General features: G+C 35.0%; 1 protein-coding gene across 2 annotated transcripts; it reads right to left on the reverse strand.

Moving 5' to 3' along the window:
• Nucleotides 1–1,182: 1,182 nt before the first annotated feature.
• LOC107610175 (cytochrome P450 82A4) lies at nt 1,183–20,251 on the reverse strand. 2 transcript variants are annotated; one of them, XM_021106212.2, is made up of 3 exons: nt 20,017–20,173; nt 19,054–19,924; nt 1,183–1,987 (listed from the first exon to the last, which is right to left on the reverse strand). In XM_021106212.2, the coding sequence occupies exons 2-3, from the start codon at nt 19,804–19,806 to the stop codon at nt 1,352–1,354; spliced, it is 1,389 nt and encodes a 462-aa protein (XP_020961871.1). In that variant the 5' UTR covers nt 19,807–19,924; nt 20,017–20,173; the 3' UTR covers nt 1,183–1,351. The 2 variants fall into 2 exon arrangements, with proteins under 2 accessions (XP_020961871.1, XP_016167759.1); XM_016312273.3 differs by having other exon boundaries at nt 19,054–20,251.
• Nucleotides 20,252–23,186: the final 2,935 nt, after the last annotated feature.

Raw genomic sequence — 23,186 nt, forward strand, 5'->3', positions numbered from 1 at the left:
AATAGAACCCACACATGTTCGCAAGCAGACCAGAACTTATCGCACAATATTCGCTAAGCATGAGGGTTTTACGAAGGACCTTGCCAAGTCGCATTTTTCAACACAAACGAAAAAGAAAGAATGAAACTTTATAGAAAATGTGTTAAGTTTGAAGGAAGTAAGTACCTTATTCTTATTGGATGAGCTGAAAGAGTGTGTGATCAAGATCAGTGGTTGGGTCCATAGTTCAAGGTTCAAACACTTCAAAGCTGAGTGAGGGAGATTTCAAGTCTTACAATACAAACTTGAATCAATGCTTCACATGGGATGCAGAAGAAATAGAGAGAGGTTTGGAACATGTAATAACTCCAGGTGATCAGAGAGTTTCGATTAAAAAAAAAAAGAAAGAGAAGAGTAAGAAGAAGAACGCAATCTGAAATATTAGAGATAAATTACGATTTTTAATGGGAGAGGAACTAAATTGGGTTCAATTGCAATCTTGTTATGTCATCTAATTATTGAAAACTTCTAGTGTAGCAAAGGATAACCATGTCAACATTCTGCGAGTTGATGAGTCAGTACTAGAAATGACTCTAGAGATCACTATGATACCCGTAGCTAAATTTAGAGGATTATTATGGTGAAATTAGAACCTCGACTAAATTGGATAATCCTGTAAATCTCAAAGATTACTATGAAAATTTATTTGCTGGTGATTTCTTACCTCAAACGATTTTGTTTATACGGCTGGAATGGGTAAAATGGGGCAACAACGATGGCAGTTCTATTTAAACTCCTCTAAGAAATAGCGGCTGCAATTAATTATAAATTGTTGTAGTGAGGTGTGTTTGGAAAATTTTCTTTTTATAACTAACACCAGCACAAGAGGCAAACACTATATCTAACTTACATGAAGAATATATAGGTCTACATCGATCCCTTCAAAAAATTAACATAATTAAATATCTTAAAATAATAAATAAACTGAATTATTTATTCACATTTTGTTACTGTAAGCTTTAATATATATATATATATATAGTTGATCTCCAAGGTGAATAAACTGAAAACCAGGGGAATAAACTGAAAACCAAGTTCAAAGCTTTCACAATTCACATGGGACTTTGATCATGCATTAACATTCTTTTAGAACAGTTTGTACAGTTCCTACCTTTCTTAAATGCTAATATATAATCAATAATCTTTCATGCATGCATGGAGTCCATTCCTTCAAGTATTATTATACCAAAAATACATATAATCCCCATAGGTGATAGGTCTACATATACATATAGATATCCAATCGCCTGACCCGGCCAACATATAGTCATAAATTATTTGGACAAGATACCTAACAATATATAAAATTAAATCAGTGTAAGTCTTCGTAAAGCTTTGAAAAAAGACGTGGTTTGATGAGTACGTCAAGAGGAGTAGCCTTGGTGCTTGTTAGGCCAAAGATTTCAGTCATATCAATGGGTTCATGAGATGGCTTTGAAATTTCAAAGGATTGCAAGAAAGTAGCCAAAGTTAGATGAATCATGGGCATGGCAAAAGATATCCCGGGGCAGATTCTTCTCCCACTTCCAAATGGGATCAGCTCAAAGTGATTACCTCTCACGTCAACATTTTTGTGGTTACCGGAAAGGAACCTCTCCGGCTTAAAGTCAAATGGGTCCAACCAAACGCTAGGATCTCTGTGAATCTTCCACAAATTTGTCATTAGTGGTGTTCCTTTTGGAATGTAGTAGCCGCCAATAGTGCAATCCTCTGTAAACACACGGAGTCCAGAAAGAGTTGATGGAGGGTGTAATCTTAATGTCTCTTTAACTATAGCTTGAATGTAAACTAAGTTACTCATGTCTGATTCATTTACGAATCTTTCTTTCCCAACTTGGTTATCCAACTCCTTTTGTGCTTCTTCCAAACAAACAATGTTATTTAGCAAACAAGTTATTATCCATGTAAGGCTTACTGTGTTTGTGTCAACAGCTCCTGCAGTTAAGATCTACAATAATGCACAATTTTACTTTTTAGGAACAACATAAATGGGGTGGTTTACTGATGTAAAATGACAAATACATGTAAGAGCATTTTCAATACTAATTTCAATTCCAATTTCATTTTAGATATAAATATTTGTAGGACCATCTGTTATAAATAATAATTTGAAATCAAAAGTGAAATTTGCCTATTTCATGCTTAGTCTTAATTCAATTAAAATTTTATATTATTTTTAATTATTTTATCAACATAATTATACGATTATAATTATATAATCAACATAATTTTATATAATCAAAAGTGATATTATATCTCTAATGTGATATTGGTTTCATTTTATCAATCAACTTCAATGTAAATTTTAATTCTAAATCAATTCACTTCTTAAAAATATTAAAAATAATATTCTAAAAACACTCCATTAAAAATGCTCTAAAATCAAGTTTACTGGCGATTTAGAAACAATTTTGGATACATGGAAATAAATCGGTTGGCTCAATAATTTGGTTTAAATTTAGTTAAAAAATGACATAAAATAAAGTCACTAAATTTAATTTTAATATATTATATCCATCCTATAATAGTTATTACCTAATGAGATATGTTCAAATATCATTAAAAAAATTATTATTTTTGGTCATTACTTTTAGTTATTAATTCAATTTTTTTAGTCATTAAAATTTATTAATTTTGACCATTATTTTTAGTCATTAACTCAATTTTTTTAGTCTAATAATTTAATAATATATTTTTAACCTACATTTTTAAATATTCACGACAAACTAATAGATATAACAATAATTCTTATGACCCTTTAGTATTTTTCTTACCTAATTAAATTAATAGTGATATTACATGACCAAATTATTTTGATAATCAAATTCAATTAAATTAATTCAATAGTTTGTTGCACAATAAAAATTAGGTGAAAAGGAAAGAAGAGACACATAAAAAACTTAGTTGTAACGTGGTTAAATAATTTATTTACCTAATATTTTTAACTGAATATATTTATATCTATCTTACCTAATTTGGTATAATAGTTAATTATTACCTAATTAATTTAAGAGTATATACTTAAATTGGTCTTCAGCGAATTTTATTAGATTAGATATTTTAGTCTCTTAATAAATTTTTATTACTTTAGAAGTCTCAATGTAATAAAACTTATTTGCATATTTAACAAATAAGTTCTTAATAATTTTTAGAGTAATTATCTAGATCGGTGCTTTAATTTTTAAAATCATACATTTTAGTCTTTCAAGTTTTAAAATACACAAAATAGCTCCCAATGTTTATTTCTGTTAGACAATACAATCTCTAATCCCTCGGTTAGTCACTAATGGTAACTGCTAACATAAAATGTTAACTCGCACATGTGACCATTAAATGTTCATGTGTGCTATATTTAATATGGCGGAACTTGAAACAAAATTTTGGGGGGCCAGATAGAAAATAATTGTCAAGATGCTTTTGATATGAATCTCATTTAAGATAAACTCGTCTAACCTCATCTCTCTGATTTGGGTGATATTGCCAAATTTAAATCCGTTTTTCAGGGTCTCGTTCCAAAAAAATTAAGGTCAAACTCATCAAATGCAACTCTTTGAACTTTTAGAGGTTGTATTTCACTTTTTTCGTGATTCATTAAAGTAGAAGAACTATCTACATGTGTTGATATATATTGTAAAAGTTAAATGTTCTCCTTCTTGAATATTAGCTTTTTTCTTAAAAAATGCATCAATTCTTTAATTTTTCATGATTATTTTATATAAAAATTTGAATATATATCCTCTAAAATATGTAAAAAAGAAGTTAGAATTACAAATATTAAAATTTATAATATTTATTGAATTTTTTATACAATAATATCAATACTTATTGAATATTCTAATATTTTTTATCATATAAAAAATTAAATTAAATAAACAGTAAAATATAAAATAATATTAAATTACATAAATAAAAAATACCTAGTTTTTTATATTTGAACTCAAAGGTAGAGATAGTGTTGCTTATTGAATAGAGAGTTGCGAAATGCGAATACATTCAGTTCAGTCCAAATCCAACATGTTTTGAATATTTAAAATTAATTACTATGCAATAAAAGCAAGAGATGAAGATTGAACTTTGGTATTTTAAGTCATAGTAAAATATTTGAACCAATTGAACTAATTTTCTATTTTTTGAAGAAGTATTACTAATTTTTTTTATCAAAAGTTTGGGGGCCATGGTCCCCCCTTGTCTTAACTAAGCTCCACCCTGGCTATATAGATAAATCAGTCCGTAGGATGAAGTATAAAATAGTCCCCGAAAAATTTTAAATATCTCAAAGCAGTCATTGTTTAAAAATTTCAAAATTATCCTTTTGAATTATTTTATATATCACTATTTCTAAATTAATAAATTTTAATTTTTAAAATTTTTTATCTATTTAGCTCAAATTTGATTATTTATATACAAAATTCTTTTATGTACTTTTAAAATAAATTATAGATTAATTTTGAAAAGACACTATTTTGTAAAATAAAAATTTAATAAATGAACTCGTTTATTTTTTATCATACAAGATATTAAGTTAATTTTTAAATATCATATTCTATGATCATTCTTTAATAATAAAGAAGAGAATATACTAGTGTTATTTGAAGAGATAGGAGTACTCTCATTTAACATAAATTTTTTACATAAATAATTAAAAATATTTGTACAAATGCTTATAAAGAAAATACTTTAAAAGTTGCACGCAATATAAATCATGTCATCTATGAAGTCAAATTTATAAATTTTGGTCAATCATAAGGTTAATGTAGATTATTTACAAAATCACAACGTAAAAATCTTAATACTTTGTAACACTGGAAAAAAAATGTCTTGACAAATTCAAGTATTTTATTTATATTTCTTAAAAAATTTTAGAATTCAGTAGTTGTAATGTTGCACAAAATAGGTTTATACTTAAAGCTATTTTTGCTACCACAATTAGCTATTATACCAAGAAAAAATATTTTTTTTTACTAAGGAATATTTTTCTAAGTTCGTTTAGTGTTAATATGTTTAGGTATATAAATGATAATCATTTTTATAATTCAATAACCTCTTAAATTCAATTAACATTATTATGATTTCTACATAATCTCGATATAGGTATCATAGATTAATAATTAAATAATATTATTTTTTATAATATTTTAGTATTAATAAATAAAATTATTTTTTAGTATATATTTTATTACTTTTTGTATTTTTAATTTATTGTATATTTTAATAATATTTTATAGGTACTGTTCCGAGGGTTACCTGAAATTGGGTTATTTTTGGGCCTGAACGTGAGGTTTAGACTACTTTTGAGGTAGCGTCCGACTTCTGCTGGTGTCGAGGTGCCGCCCTCTGAGTTTCTCGTGAGGAGGTGGCAGGTGGTACCTATAAGGGACTTCGATGCTTAAGTTAGCAAGGGTTTAAAGCAGGTTTTTAGCAAATTGGATTCTAAATATACCTGAGGGTGTCAGTGTATTTGTAGTAGAGTAGATAACCACCATTTTATAGTAGTTCCACCTTTAGTGGTGCATAACTATTCCCTTTTTCTAGAAAAATTATTGAGATTTCCCTTCTAGATAAGTGGAAGATATCTTAGGAGTTAGTTACTTATTCACATAAGTAGAGTTGAACTGCCGTTGTCGCGCCCGACCTCTATGAGGTCGGGTAGGTGTAGCAGTTAGATCTCTTGAGCGAGCTTCTACTCATTTTGGGCCTGGCTATATTTTTTGGGCCAGGATATGAATAGTGTCGCTGGTTGAGTTTGAGTTTTTTAAGGTTGGACTCGAGCATTTGTAGATTAGACTAGTCTCTTTGTGGATGTAAACATCAGATCGGGTAAACCGCCTTCACTAGAGCTAGGTCAGGTACTCGACGTGTTTTAAAAATTGTGGCGTTATATTTTCGTAGTTCTGCGTATATTACTCTATGGTTATCTTGGCAATCATGCGCCATAAATGAGGGGGAGTGGAATTACTCCCTTGCCCTTAGTGTGTTATAAATACCCAAAATCTTTCTCTTTTTTCTTTTTTGCTTCTTCTGAAATGTTCTTCTTCATCCCTCTCTTTTCTTCAGATTCTTCATTTTCTTTGCCTCAAAATTTCAAGATTTCTTTGCTCTGAATTTTTGCTTCGTGTGGAACATTTATGTTTTTCCTGCTTTCGCGTACTCTTTCCACCTCGGATTCCTTCAAGGTTGGTCCCTTTAACCTTTAAACTTTCTTTACTGTGATTTTTGTATTCTGGGCATATTTGTTTCGTTTGAAATAATTTTTTTACCGTTATCACTAGAGGGTTGGCAATATGTTTGGGAGTTCCTCTTTGTATCTTAAAAGTCATTATCAAGGATTTGCTTTCTTTACGTGAATCTTTTCTTGTTATTATTGTTGTAAATATGAGTGTGGGATTTTTCCTGTATTACCCCCAAATGGTGAAGTCCGTATGAGTACAACGCCATCTTTATCTTTACAATGTAATTTGTCTATTTGATTCAGAAAAGAGGTTAAAAAGCATGGCCATCTTCTTCCTTGTTGAGGATAGTTCGACATTTTACGTAATCTTCTAAATGCTTTGGATATTGTACCCGACTTTCTGACTTTATTGTGATGATCTTCTTTTGTTGTATTATAGGTGTAGCTTTTATGTCTCGTTTAGTAATTCTCAGCATGTCGTCTAAAGTTCCATCTAATCTAACTTAGGTAGATGTATCTGTTCTTTCTTCCGTTTCCATTTTTTATAATGAGTATGTTGAGACCTTTCATAGGAATCATAGGTTGTGTGAAAACTGGGAGAATGAGCGTAGATATGAGGTCGTAGTTGTTGATCCTGAAGAGAGGATTTGTTTTTCTCGACTTGACAAGTCGGAGTGTCATTTTCATATATGTGTATAAATGCTTTTTTACAAGGTTGGGGGTTAGCCTTCTTTTTACCGAATTTGAGTCCGAGGTCATTAGGCGTTGGAAAGTCGCTCCTTCCCAATTCCATCCCAACTCTTGGGATTTTCTGAATATTTATCAACTCCTATGCTATGAACTCGACGTTCTTCCTTCTCTTAAAGTTTTCTTTTACCTTTTTGTTCTGAGGAAGCTTTTTAGTTCTAAGAAGCAGGACTGGATCTCCTTCCGAGCTGTTCAGGAAAGGAAGGTCTTTGTCATTTTTTACGATTCTTTCTATGACTTTAAAAGCTACTTTTTTAAGATCCGATTTGTTGAGGGTGTCCGACCTTTCTTTCTAGATGAGAGGGATGAACCCATTTTTAGCTTGTATTGGGAGGAAAATTCTGTAGTTCTTAAGTACGGCTTGGATGACTTGGATAAGGTCAAGGAGAGTGTAGTCTCCTTATTTCAAGAGTGTTGGGGCCGAGCTCCTTATCTGGATACCAAAAACTTTTTAGGAAATCCAATCCAAATATCGCCCAAGCTAGGTAGCATTTCTTTTTACCTTTGTAGATAAATTTTGTTGATTATTTTGTTGGCTTGACGTAACGCAACTATGATATCATGCAGAAAAGATGGCGACTAAGTCGGCTGCTATGAAAACTCTTTGGATTGCCAAGAAGAATGTTGTTGCTCGTACTATCCAGTTACAAGAAGTCGGCGAGTCAGACAACCTTCTTTCTCCATCCAAGTCGGACTCGAGTGCCTCTGTCTCCCTTAAAGTTACTCCTGTCCAACTCGTCCTCCTCTCACTCCTCATTCTAACTCTGGTAATCAAGAAATTTCCCCTGCGCCTCCTCTTCCCGAGCCTAATCCTAAAAAACGTAAGACTTCTAAGTCGGGAAGCATTTATGAACCGGACTTTGATGGTATTGAATTTTGTAAAAAAACACATCCTTCCACACAGCTTTATTAACATGGATGATGTTTCCGTAAAGAACCTTCTTCAGGTACTCACCTGAGGTGAAATTTGTATGGTCGAGGTATGCTCTACTTTGATGAGGTAATTGGAGAAGACTCCTCTAGGTGCTACTCGACGCTCTTTGGCTGACCTGCAAGCTAAAGTGGCATCTTTGAGGGAGTCCAAAAGGAGCTGGAGGATGAAAAGGAGGCCCTTGTTTTTGACCTTGCCAAGGCTCGAAAGAGGGCGTAGTAGTCTGAAGCCACTTGTGCCATGGCGAAGGGCCTAAAGAAGAAAGTTGAAAAGAGCTATACCAGGGTCTTTGGGGAGAAGCTAGATTTTGTGGATGAGATTACCAAGTCAAAAGAGAGGTATGCATATTTGGAGGAGTCTATAGCTCAGGAAATGGACGAGCTGGTTGAAAATTTGAAGGCCCAATTCTAAGTTATAGCTCCCGAGGTGAACTTCTGCCTCATTAGTCCTGACAACATCGTGGTAGATGAGAAGATTGTCCCTACACCAGAAGATGAGGAGGACACTCTTATGCTCAACCCGAAAACTTCGGAAGTCCGATCCAAGGGAGCTCCTCAGGTGGACGATGACACTATTCCTTCTCAGCCAGAAATGCTCCCGACCTCCTCTGCGTAACCCAAAGACACTTTTAACATGACCTCTAGCGAATAGATCCTTGCTCCTTAATTTTAGGTTCAAAGTATTGGAAGGCCTGACATGTGTGTCTTTATGAATAACTTAATTTTGTAATAGCTATAGTTTGAAAAATTTCTCTTTTATTTTCTTGCCTAGAAAAAACCTTTCTCCCTTACTTGAATATATGGTGGCTTCTATATAAATGAATGTTTCTTTAATCATCTTTTATTAGTTGGCACATCTGTTTCTTTAGCCTTTCGCGACTTAGTAAAAATTTTTATGAAGTCACTTTTGATGCTGTTTTTGCTAAGTTGTAGAAGATGTCAGCTAAAAATAGGTCAGGCGTTATTATGAACCTTTCATTTGTAAGGTGCATACCATTTCCCTTAATTAGTTGTGCTCCGACCTTTAGTAGTCAGTTTTAACAAGTTACTTTTGCATTTCGTTTTAGGCCTAACTCTTTTAGGTTGTAACAAGGTCGGACCACAATCTACTTACATAACTTCTTACACTAATTTGTACATCGTCACTTCATCTTGCCAACTATCTAGGTTGGGCAATGATTTTCACGTTTTTTCGAGCTTAAATTAGTACGTTTGAATGGAAAACTTTATAAAAAAATGAATTATCATTAATAAGGAAAAAATGATTTACATAAGTTTTGTTGCTACCAAGAGTTTTCTATTAACCTTTAACCCTCACTATGGTGTCTCGTTAACACCCCCTTCTAGGAAAACCCTTCCTGGAAAAAACCATGAAGTCGAAAAAAAGAGTACACCACGGAGCAAGGTACGCTTTTTAACTGTAGTATCTTTTTAGGTTACATGCGTGCCATGACCTTGGGAGCTCGTTTTTCCTTAAGTCGGACACTTTGTAGTAATATTTTCCTAAGGCTTCAATGATCTTGTAAGGTCCTTTCCGGTTTGTAGCCAACTTTTCTTCACCTGACTACTATGCTCTGATGTCATTTCGGATTAATATGAGGTCATTTATTGAAAAGCTTCTTTTGATGACTTTCTTGTTGTACCTTAAGACCATTCTTTGTTTCAATGCTTCCGCTTTTATTCGAGCTTGTTCTCAGACTTCTGGGAGGAGATCAAGTTCTTCCTTTTGAGCTCAGATGTTTCCTACTTCATTGTAGAATCTAACCCTTGGAGATTCTTCATTGACTTCTATAGGTATCATGGCTTCTATGCCGTAAGCAAGTCAGAAAGGAGATTCCCCCTTTATTGATTGGGGAGTTGTTCAATATACCCACAAGACCTGAGGGAGCTCATCTGCCCATGTTCCCTTTGCATCTTGTAGTCGGCATTTTAACCCGGACAACATGACTTTATTTGCAGCTTTTGGTTGTCTATTGGCTTGGGAGTGTTATACCAATGCGAATTGGTACTTAGTCTTGAGGCTTGCCACCAAGCTTCTGTAGGCTGAGTCGGTGAACTGAGTTTCATTGTCCGTGGTAATGGAGTGTGGAACTCCAAACCGGGTGACAATGTTCTTGTAAAGGAACTTTTGACTTTTTTGAGCTATGATGGTTGCTAAAGGTTCGGTCTCGATCTACTTAGTGAAATAATTAATAAAGGCCATCAACTCAAATGTTGGATTCCCAAGCTATATGTCGAATTTCTGTTTTCAAAAATTGAGCTAATTGTTCCCGTATTTCTTCTAAGTACTTCTTTATGTTGGGATCTTTAGCCTTATAAGTCCCATTAACTTGAGAGGTTATTACTTGAGAATTACTAACCACAATCAACTTTACTCCCCCGACTTATTTGGTTAGCCTCAAGCCAGCGAGTAAGGCTTCGTACTCGGCTTGATTGTTGGAAGCTAGAAACTCGAATTTTAATGAAAGTTCTATCCCAGTTCCTTTTTAGTTCTCCAGGATGACTCCTGCTCCACTTCCAACTTTATTGGATGATCCATCCACATATAAATTTCAGGTTGTAGGACTTCCCTGAGTTTTTGTGTACTCCTCTACAAAGTCAGCAAGGTATTAGGATTTTATTGTTGTCTGACTTTCATACTTTAAGTCGAGTTCAGATAGTTGGCCCATTGTAGTATCCGACCTGCAGTGTCTGTCTTTTAGAGGATATGCTTCATAGGTTGATTAGTTCAGAGTTTTATGATATAAGCTTGAAAGTAAGGTTAGAGCCTTCTAGAAGTAAGCACAAAGGCATATGCAAACTTTTCTATTTTTGATAGTTTAGTTCTATCCCATGTAGAACCTTGCTAACAAAATAAATTGGTTGCTATCTGTTCTCAGCTTCTCGGACTAAGATTGAGGCTATGGTCCTATTTGCAACTACTAAGTACAACACAAGCTCTTCCCCTGAAGCAGGTCGGGTGAGTATTGGTGGCTGACTCTGAAAGTTTTTGAAGCCTTGAAAAACTTGTTCACATTCTCGAGTCCATTCAAATTAGCATCCTTTCTTGAGTATTGAGAATAGGGGTAGAGATTTCAGGGCCGATCTGCCAAGAATCTAGATAAGGCTGCCAATCTTCCATTTAGTTGTTGGACTACCTTAAGATGAGTTAGGCTTTTCATCTCAAGTATTTCTTTACACTTGTCTGGATTGGCTTCAATACCCCTTTGGGTGATCATAAAGCCTAACAATTTCCTAGCTTTCACTGCGAAGGTGCACTTCAAGGGTTTTCGTCTCATCCCGTACTTCTTTATCGTGTTGAATACTTCAGCTAAGTCGGACATGAGGTTGACATCTTCCTTAGTCTTGACAAGCATATCGTCCACATATACTTCCATCAATTGTCCAAGGTGAGATGAAAACACCTTGTTCGTTAGTCACTGATACGTGACTCCAGCATTTTTTAATCCAAAAGGCATTATTACGTAACAATAGTTAGCTTTTAGAGTGATGAAAGATGTCTTCTTTTGGTCCAATTTATACATTAGGATTTGATTGTATTTTAAGTGTGCATCCATAAATGATAAGTATCTATATCCTAAGGCTGAGTCTACCAAGACATCAATGTTGGGAATAGGGTATGGATCTTTGGGACAAGCTTTATTGAAGATGGTATAATCGATACATATTCTCTATTTTCCATTCTATTTCTTCACCAGGACTACATTAGCTAACCACAAAGGATATTGTACCTCTTTTATGAGCCCAACTTCTTTTAGGGTTAAGCTTCCATCGCTTTTGTTGAATAGGTCGTGAGCCCGGATAAACAGCGAGCTTGTGATACATAAGGTTGGGGTGTATATCAAAGGCTTTCCAGGAGAAGAGATCGGAGTTTTATTGTAAGAGCTTAACAAGGTTTGCTTTTAATTCTTCACCAAGGTTGGCTCTTGTTGTTTTCTCAACCTGGTCTCTGATTTGAACTTCTTAAATTTTTCCACCAGGTTGTGGTCGTAGTTTTTCTCGTGCTTGGATACCGCCGAGTTCAATAGTGTTGACTTCTTTACCCTTTATGCTTCTCTATATATTCAAGCTCTCGTTATAGCATTTTCATGCCAATCTCTGATCTCCTCTTATGGTAGCAATTCTCTCTGAAGTCGGGAATTTCATGCAAAGATAAGGAGTGAAAACGACCACACACAGCTAGTCGGTTTAATATTGTCTGACCTATCAATATATTGTAGGCTAATGAAAGTTCTGGACTTCAACGCCTTACCAAAAGTAGTATGCAAGGAGATGAAACCAAGAGATTAGATTGGTGTGTCTCCTAACCCAAAAGATTTTCGGGATAGGCTCTTAGTTCTTTTTTTTTCTAATCCGAGCTTGTCAAAAGCGGATTTGAATAATATATCGACCGAATTCTCCTGATCTACCAAAGTATTGTGGAGGTTTGCTGTAACAACCCAAGTTTTTGGAAAATTAAATAATGAATTATTTATAATTTATTAAATTTGTTGAGAATTTTATTCTAAGAACATTATTTTACTAAAAGTAATTAAATTGATTAGGAGATAAGTTGATTTTAAATTAATAAAATTTTTTATGTAATCCTATTATAAATGAATATTTTGCGTAGTTAAAATTGAAATTTGCAGTGATTGAAATTTATGAAGAATTACGCAATTTAATTTAAGTAACTGATATTATAAGTTATAATTTATTCATTTTAAGTCTTTATTCTTAAAAACTGATTTATTAAAGATAATTAAATTAATTTTATAATTAATTGAGTTTGAATTAATTAGGGCTTATATGTAATTTTTATTAAAATGAGATATTAAGTATAATTGAAATTAAAACTTGAAGTAATTGTTATTTTGAACTTGAAATTGTGTTTTATAAAAGATAATTCGTTTACTTTTTTAGATCTTAAATTAGAAATAATTATCCGGACTTATTGATATATTGATAAATAAAATTATATGCATTTCGAAAGTAATTTTACATTATTATATTTCAATATCAAATAATTATCTTGCCACAAATATTTTGTAAAATTTCTATATTATTAGCGCATATTTTATTCTAACTCTATCCCTAAGTTCCTAATTTTTACACACATCGTGATTATCTAACACGTATATCTGCTCACCAATCACTTACACACACGCCCGCGACACTAATCCCTCCCATATTCACACACACGATTCACTCTAAGCTATTCTCTCATACACAAAAATGTGCGACAAATACACAGAAAGAAATCAGAGAAGAGAGGAACCAAGGAGGGAGAACGAAACAGAGAGGAGATGGGAAGAGAAGGAGGCAACGACGATGGGTATCACTACCACCGTCACCGTCACCGCCTTCACTGTCATGGAGAGGAAAAAGGGAGAGAGAACGACGCCACAAAAACCAGAGGAGCGCGAGAGAGAAAAGATGCGATCGACGAGAGGAAGAAAGAAGGTTCCACCGTTGCCGTGTCCTGCTACCAATGCTGTCGTCAATCGGAGCCCTAGCCGTCGCTGCTGCCACTCCACACGAGGGAGAAGGAAAGTGTGCCAGTAGAGCCACGATTGCCACATGCCGCCCCACTTCATCGCTACCGTGGAAGCTTTCCTCACCACCATTGACACCAATTAGGGTAAAGGAGAGTGGTATGCGAGAGAGAGAGAGGCGTACGGGAGAGAGAGAGAAGCAAAAGCGCAATAAAGAAGGGAAGAACGAGGTCTGTTCTCATGCCATTCTAATCCGTCGCTGCCACCGCTGTCATCAATTAGGGTCAAAACCATCGTCGTCATGCCATGTTTTCATTGATAGAGCTGTCATTGGAATCGTTGTTTCGGTTTCAATTCCTCCATTCTTGAAACTATAAGCTTTAATCCTTGCTCTGCTTTTTCTGTTTGCTGCTGGAATTATCATACATGATAGTGTTGATGCTATTAAGGAACTATTACTTTAATTTTGGTTTGATCTTTTCTTTGATTATGGTCCATTTACACGTTTTATTGTCACTGCCACACTTGTTCTGATTTGATTTTAGTATATGCCTTGTTTTGAATTTTCCAGGGTTGTGTTTGCTTTTGAGTACTATTCAATTTGAATCCTCTGTTCTGCTGCAACCATCATTACTGTCATGGGGTTGACACTGCTGCTGTTTCGATTGTTGCCACTGTTGTTCCAGTTGCGTTGGAATTACCACTGCTGCCATGAATTAAAAGGAAAGGGAGTTGTCACGATAAGTCTATGCAAACTCAGTTAACTGAGGTAGAGGATTCGTTTTAAAATTAAAAGTTTTTAATTTAAAAATACCCAAAAATTATTATTGAGTAATTGTAAATAATTTATAAATGTTATGTATGACTAATTGATGAGAATTAATTGAATTGTGGCTGTAAATCGTGATTAATTTAGTGTTATTTGTTAAATTAAAATATGATGAGTTAATTGTTAAAAAATTGTCGTTTTGATGATTGATGAATTGAGTTTGGATTATGCCTATGATTGTGACTGGTTTCATTGTTGCGAGTGATTAACTAATGAGATTGATTTTGGTTTGAGGCTGTGGTTGTTATTGGTTTTCTGATTGCTTTGAAATTGCCAAAAATTTTGATTAGTAATTGGTGGTAGAGTATTAGTTGTTAAAATAAATGATGATAAATTGATTATTGGGAATATGTTGTTATGATAGCTGCTGTTAAAAGATTGGTGAATTATGAAAAAAGAAAGAACCTGTAAGGTTGGCTTAAGTCCATTTTTAGGAAAAGTTATGTCCGAATTTTTATAAAAATATAAGGATTTAATAAAAATATAAGAATTTAATTAAAATGAATTATGTAAATTGTGTCTTAGATGCTTAATTGATAGGTTTGATATTCAATAACTGGAAATGAATATTAAGGCCTGTTTGATGATGGTTATTGATTGTTTATACAATTGAAAAAACTGGGTATTCTTTTAAAGTGTTAAAATTAAATTTAAAGTGCTTGAAAGTAGCTTGAAAGAATACTTAAAAAGGATAAGAAAGGATTTTAAATAATAAAAAGAGGAATGTTACCTTGATCAAATGTTAAAGGAGTTTGAATACTTATAAACTAAACGTTTTGATGTTATGATTGATAAATGGCAGAAAGTGTATCTTTCTGATGATACAGAAAAATATATAAAATTATACGGTGATGCAGAGGTGTGAATGATTATATGGTCATGCGGAGGTGTGAATGATTATGTGGTGATGCAGAGGTATGATTGATTATTTGGTGATGCGGTGGTATGACAAAAAGGAAAAAAAAAAGAGGAATGAGAAACAATGATTGAGAAAGATAATTGAAAAACTGTTAATGGTAAACAAATTATTGAAAACTGATAATTATATATGAGAATTGGTTGTTTGATTGGGCCTTTGTTCCAATTGCTAACGTGGGGACGCATATCTAACTGATAGCCTGTATCTCACTGAATGCACATATGCTATAGCGATTATATGATTATGATTTTAGCCTGATTGACACGGGTAAACCTGTGTGGCTTTGGTGTCTGATTGACATGGGTCCACCAATATGATATCGGTGCTGGCTAATTCAGTTGAAAAACCATATTTGGAGTTTGCCTTGGGTAACATCAGGTTGCTAGTAGACAACCGACGCATGAGCTCATGGTTTGCATAGGAAAGGCATTCATCATATTATTTGCACATTTTCATTTGATTGTGTTTGTTTATTTTATTCTTGTGATTGTGTTGTTTGTCTCTGTTGCAGTCAATTTGTGTATTGATTTGGGTTTCTTACTTGTGTTGTTAGCTTGTGAGGTTTGATTTATATGTTTGAGGAATAGTTAGAGTGGCTGAAAATTGTTTAGGAGCATAATTTAAAGGGTTTTAAAACTGTTCTAAGACTTAAGAAAGGTTTGATAAAGAAAAATATTTTTAGAATATGAGTTAACTATTTATATTTTATTCTGTATTTTTGCAAACATTCACATTCTCTACTGAGAATGTGTGATTTGTTCTCACCCTAAAATTTTAAAAACCCTTTTCAGAGGTACAGACAGGATGACTGATTGAAAAGCTATCGACAAATAGAAGACTTGTTTGGCTAGTAACTTATGGGTTTATTTTCCCTCGCCCTTGATGTTTTAAGTGTTGTATTTTTTTACAGAGGTATTGGTTTTATATTTGAATTCTATATGAATAACTATTATGTATTATTAATTATGTGAATATGTGCCTATTAATATATATTTGTACTTGATGGAAAAGTTTTAACTTTCTAGAAAAATACGTCGACAAGTTAAAGGAATTTGGTTAGTAACGTCTTTCTTTTGGTACGATCATGACATGCTAGAAGTTAGGCCGTTACATTTGCGTTAATGAGTATCATAGTAATCACAACAGGATCGTTATAACTAGATGTCTCGCCTTGAGCGTCTTCTTTAGTGAATGAAATTGTGGGCAAGTCTAGAACGTCGCAATCTCCACCGACTTGGTATACTTCCTTGAGATGCCTTTTTCAAGAAGACTTAGTTATTCCCCCTCTTGCAAATCCTCCATTTATCATATGTATGTGCCTATCAGGGATTTGTGGTGGGCGATCTCGTTGACCCTCGTCTTCATCACCTCTCTTCCTTTTTCCTGGATCGTCTAACCTTTCGACGAGGTACCTCTTTAACCGACCTTTTCTGGTTAGTTTCTCTATCACATTTTTCAGATCATAGCAATCATTGATAGAATGTCTATATAGTTTGTGATACTCACAATATACCGTCCAACATCCAGCTTTTTTGTGCTTAATAGGATGAGGAGGTGGAAGTTTTTCAGTGTGGTAAATGTTCCTATAGATATTGACACGAGAAACTCGGAGTGAAGTGTAGTTATAATATCATCGCGGATTCTCTAAGCTATATTCCTCTTTTTTTCTTTGCTTTCTTATCTTTATCCCGAGCTTGATAGGAAGGGTTTTGCCTTGGAATTGGCTCTCTAAGTCGAAAATTTTTCTCCATGTTAATGTATGTTTTCGCCCATTCTTGTACTTCATATAGAAAGGTCGGATGTCACTTGAATATAGATTAAGAAAACAACCCTTCTATGAGGTCATTAACCAAATCCATTATTACTGCTTCTTTGTGTAAATTTTGAATCTCCAAACAAATTTTTGTTTAATCTTTCCATATAAACTCGAAGAGTTTCTCCGACTTCTTGTTTGACCCTTAGAAGGCTAGGAGCATGTTTGACTTTATCTTTTTGAATTAAAAAGCGGGTGAGAAACTTTCTTGCAAGGTTGTCGAAACAAGTTACTGATCTAGGTGGTAAATTATGAAACCACTTCATCACCGCTTTGGTTAATGTCGTCAGAAAAGCTTTGCAGTGAGTTGCATTGGACGCGTTAGTCAAATACATCCGACTTTTAAAATTACTGAGGTATTGTCTCGGGTCGATCATTCCGTCATAGAGGTCCATGACGGGGCTTTTGAAGTTCCTAGGAACCCTAGCCCGCATGATCTCTTCAAGGAATGAATCTTCTCCTCCAAGAGAGCTTTCCTCCTGATCCGCACAATTACTCCAATTTCGAAGGTCGGCATCTAGTTTCCAAAGCTTTTCTTCTAGCTTTCTTTGTCGTCGTACCTCCTTTCGCAAATTTCTTTCCGCTTCTCTTTGTCGGTCGATCTCCTGTTCAAGTTACTCTAATCGGCCATGATGCTCGTGTACGAGTCCCATGATCTCGGTTTGATGCGGGAGCTCTTCACTCTCTGGTGAATGTATCTCTGAATGGATTCTCCTCGATGGAGGATTTCCTGATGTTCCCTCCCCGTTAGGACCACTCGTTCTATCATGCTGTGGAGGTATCATGAGTGCTCAGTCGTCGTTATGAGGTTTTGGTTCTGAATCAGACGTCTTGTGTCCATCTTCGAACTAATTGTCCGCCATGATTGGGTGTAAACTTTCAGGTCCCCAACAACGGCGCCAATGTTCCGATGGTTACCTGAAACTGGGTTGCTTTCGGGCCTGAATGTGAGGTCCAGACTCCTTTTGAGACAGTGTCCGACTTCTATTGGTGTTGAGGTGCCGCCGTCTAATTTTCTCGTGAGGAGGTAGGGGTGGTACCTGCAAGGGATTTTGATGTTTAAATTTGCAATGATTTAAAGCAAGTATTTAGCAAATTGGGTTCTGAATATACCTGAAAGTGTCAGTGTATTTATAGTAGAGTAGATAACTACCTTTTTAAAGTAGTTCAACCTTTAGTGGTGGATAACGGTTCCCTTTTTCTAGGGAAGTTATTGAGATCTCTCTTTTAGATAAGTGGAAGATATCTTAAGAGTTAGTTACTTATTCACATAAGTAGAACTGAACTACCGTTGTCACGTCCGATCTCTATGAGGTCGGGTAAGTATAGTAGTTAGATCTCTTGAGTGGGCTTCTATCCATTTCAGGTCTGGCTATGTCTTTTGGACCAGAGTATAAATAGGTACCATTTAATAAAACTATTATAAGACGATTTTTGAAAAAGATTAAAAATATTCCAATATATTATTTTGGATTTTTAAAAATTTTTCAGAAATTATTTTGAGATTTTTTTCAATTTTTCAAGGATTATTTTGTACTTTATCCTAATGACTAATTTATCCAACTCGCATACACGTGACCAGTTAATGTTCTACGTTAGTGACTAACGAAAGAAGACTGTATTATCTCTAGAATAATAAAAAAAATTTAGTATTAAAGTGTCAAATTTAAAATTTTTTAAAATCTAATTTAAATATTTATTCTTAACTTAATATATTACCTAATTAAAATTTAATTATCGATACACTTAACATAAAAAAATTATAAGTAATTCATATTGATTATTTTCATGAAAATATCTATAAAGATAATATATCAAATATTTTAAACCATCCAACTATTCTCCGTAATATCTTTAGACGAAGACATCGATATCGAATTATTAGCCACCCATTTTTGTTTGTCTTATATTTTAAACTAATGCTAATCAATTTTCTTGTGTTTTACGCTACAAATATTGCTCTCTTACATTTTCCTACACCTATTCATCCAACATTTTTTAAATGTACTATAATGCACTAATGAAATGACTGATCATAATGTGTCCAAAGATTAAAGTGGATAAGTGGGATTTACTGTAAATAAAGATAAAGACGATGAGTTATTAGAATCAAAACTGCATAAATATCCATACCAGCACCGTAGCTTTGATGATGGTATCGACATCATATCCTGCAAGCTCATCAGTACCATCAAGAACCGAAAGCATCACGTCAATGAAATCTTGACTCCTCCCATCGTCTTCTAAAACCCTTTTCATTCGATGCTCTTCTAACCACTTCCCACATATGGCGTCCAATTCCTTAGCGGTTTCTTTCATGGCTTTCTCGTGCCCACCCAAGTCCACCCACCGAAGCCAAGGCACCGCATCACCCAATAATATCATCCCCAGTTGCTGCACAAATTCCCTCAACGCTTTTAAACACCGCCGTCCTTCCTCAGAACCGCCGCTGTCTGCACCCAAGTATCGCTTCCCCGAAAAGACTCTGAGAATCATATTGATGATCAACTCCCCAAACCACTTCTTCATCTCCACCGCCACATACCCCGACTCGTTCTTCTCCTCCTCCCACTTTTTGAAAAGCGCTTTTATACTGCTTTCTACTTCCGAGACACGAACGGGGCCTAAGAGCTCCACTCGCTTGTTGGAGAGCAATTCCTGGTTCGCAATCCTTCGCATATCGCGCCAGTATAGGTGATTAGGTGCGAAGGGAAACATGGCTCCTTTGTATGCCAAGCGTTCGACAGCGATGAGGTTACTAGGTCGTGATGATAAGGCTACGTCGTTGGTGGTGAAGCATTCCTTAGCGGTTTTCCAGTTGTTGATGACCACAGCACGTTGGGACCCGATCTTGATGGTGAAAAGGGTTCCATATTTGTCTGCCATGGCGCCTAGAGTTTTGTGAGCTGGCTCTGAAGCTGCGAAGAGAGGGAGATGGCCTATTATGGGCCATGCACCCGCCGCTAAGGGTGGCTCTCTTCTACCTCCGCTAAGTTTTGACCTCCTAAAAAGAAAGAGTAAAGGAAGTAAGATTAGAGAAACGAGTCCAATTACTTGATAATAAGTAGCGCTCAAGCAAAAACTCATAATTATAACTTCTAATTATGATCGTTGGGTCGCTTCGCTCTTTCAGTTATGAAGTGGAAGAGACTAGCTAGAGAGTATGACACTATTATTGGTAGATTGTTCCAGAACCTGCACTAGGCTAATATATCGGTTCTAAATATTTTTTAACGAGTGTACTCAAATTAAAGAATTTATTTTCTTTAACCAATTTATGTCATACACACTAAAATGGGATTTTTTTATTTAAATAAAGAGAAACAGATTCTTGACCTTTTGATCTGTAGACATTTAAGTCTTTGAGAATTTAAAAATATATTTAAATTCCTGATTTTTTTAAAATTTGGATATATTGGTCCTTCATGTTCACTTTGGTCTATCAGACTCAACGAAAAAATCAATCGTGACTTCTGTTGTACTGACCTAGTTGATACGAATGAACATGTGAGAGAAATTTTAAAATGGGACAAATTAAACTCAAGATTAATATCTCCAGATTTTGAAGAGGTCAGTGACTTAAATATATTTTTAAATCCTCAAGGACTTAAATGTCTACAGACCAAAAAGTCAGGGATCAATTTATCATTTTCTCTTAAATAAATTAAATATTTTATTTACTGAAATAAATAATTTTAAAAATTATTACGAAAATACGTAGGATTACTTATCTCATTTACAGTGTAAACAAGATACGTGTTAAATTATAACGATTAAGTGTAAACAAAATATAGTAAGACAAATTTTCAATAACTATAAAAGGATGTACAACCCTTCACATTCTCCACATACATTTTATATCTTCTTCTCCTCCGTTTTTCTTCCAAAAATAGGCAAAAATATCCAGTAGTGGATATGTGGTTGTCTGTATGTATCCCATTATCGTATGAGAAACAGTGACAATGGGGTGATATTTGAGTGTGAGAATTCGTTACTGATGTGCACTCGGCGCATAAGTTTGTTATCCGAGTTGAAAAATCTGATATTGAGCAACTATGGTGGTTTAGGGAGAAAAGAGATTGGAAGGGTAGGGTATAGGTTGCTAGCACCGTTGGGTAACGGAGTTTTTCGGTTTCGCCTGTTTCAGCTCTAGGATAACGAGCATGTGCGACTCATGTTTGACATCTATGGGAGAATCATAGCGGAACAAGTGATAGAGCTTCCCGTCGAGGTTGGTGATGTTGGTGGCGGTGGTTCTGTCTACTCGACCTTTATGCAGGATGATCCACATCTCGTACCACCACCGATTCACGTTATCAGTCCAGTGGAAGACATGGGTGATGAAAACTCCGACGAAGAGTATGTTGCGGACAGCAATGATATTGATTCCTCTGAAGATGATGATGATTACGAGCTTGTACTAGAGACGCCAGCCGAGGTAGCAGTGCGCTATGTTTTTCCTCCTCCCACCTCTCGCATCAACACCGATTCATGTTGCCAGTCTAGTGGAAGATATGGACGTGGGTTCCGACGAAGAGTACGTTGTGGACAGTAACGATAGTGATTCCCCTGAAGATGATGAGGAGGAGGAGTTTGTACCGGAGACACCGGCCGAGACAGCGGTGCGCTATGTTTTGCCTCCCCTTACCTGATTCCGACGCTATCAGATATACCAAGTCACTATCATACATTGGATCTGGATGCCATGCATGAGAAATCTCCATTTTTCAACACAGGAGAAGAGGAATACAACCTAGACGATAGGGTAGAGTTTCAGGTCGGCCATAGATTCAAATGCAGAAATGTAGTAATGCCGGGTGTGAAGAACTACAGCATTCGCAGAAATACTGAGTATCGAGTGGTCGAATCATACCGATTAATGTACTACGTGCAATGTCGCTAAGCTGCAACTGGATGTCCTTAGAGTCTCCGTGTATGAGTGTATCTCTCCGACAGAACCTCGGATACTGGTGAGCTCAAGTTTAATTATGGCGTATTTACTCATTTACTATTGCTATATCGAGTATAGTTTCCAACTATGAATGTTTAATTTCGTTAGAGAGGTGCGGAAGGTTGGTGGAGTGCATATGTGTCTAGCACCCACCATGTCCCAAAACCATCACGGTTGGACAGCAACCTCATCTGCAAGGTCATCCTGCCGTTGATGCAGTCTAACCCATCCGTCAGCATCCCTGTCCTCCAAGGAGCAGTTCGGCAAAACTATCACTTCAAACTCTCCTACAGAAAGGTCTGGATGGTGAAGAAAAATACAAATGCGCAGATATACGGGGACTCAAAGGTGTCATACAACAAGGTACCGAAGCTGCTACAGGCACTGCAGAGTTGTTGTTCGAGAATGATATGTGAGCTCAGGGCCTTCACTGTTGCAGATCACCAATGGCTGTACTGCGTCAATATATTCTTCAATTTCAATTAGAAAACAGAGAGCAAGTGCGATGGTTTCAATTGAAGGGCAATTCTGGGGGAATGACACTGATACTTCGTCATCTTCTTCCTGATGCTCAAACCATGCTGGAATTTCCTTCCTAAGGATCAACATTTACAAGAAGTCTTCACGATCTTGGCTAGCTGATTCTGCAAAGCCACAACATGCCTTTGATATAACATCATCAATTGAAAAGCAAGGATTCATTTTTTAGGAGCATGATTTGGGAAAGAAACAAAAATTGGGATTTTAATAGTTTAGTAAATTATACAATTACCCACTTTGGGCTATAATTTAATTACCAATAGTTTACCTATATATATATATATATATATATATATATATATATATATATATATATATATATATATATATATAGTAGCGTATATAAAAGAGAGAAAAGAGTGCTTTAGCAGTATAAAAGAGAGAGAGAGAATTTTATTGATTGTGTGTATATTGCTTCTAATTAAGTATCCTATTTATACTTGTGTAAGTTTAACTTTTTCAAGCTTTGGAAAGATGGCACGTCTATCATTAACTATTTGTTCCATCCAAGTAAACTTAATTGGAGGAATAGTTGGTGGTCATCCATATTGTAACGCTCCCCCTTGGATGACCATTAAGGAATATATCTCATTAAAACCTTATTAAGGAACAATATAATTCAATGGAAAAAAAATTTTTAGTGAAGAAAAAAAAGTACAATATCCTTTGTGATGGGAGCTGCCTCATTAAAAACCTTGTCAAGAAAAATCCAATGGAAAAAAACCTGACCAAGTAAAAAAGAGTACAGTCTCCCCTTCTTACCGACATCATTTAA

Source organism: Arachis ipaensis, chromosome B7, assembly GCF_059453495.1.
Source record: "Arachis ipaensis isolate K30076 ecotype BB chromosome B7, ASM5945349v1, whole genome shotgun sequence".
In the NCBI taxonomy this organism is placed as follows: Eukaryota; Viridiplantae; Streptophyta; class Magnoliopsida; order Fabales; family Fabaceae; genus Arachis; species Arachis ipaensis.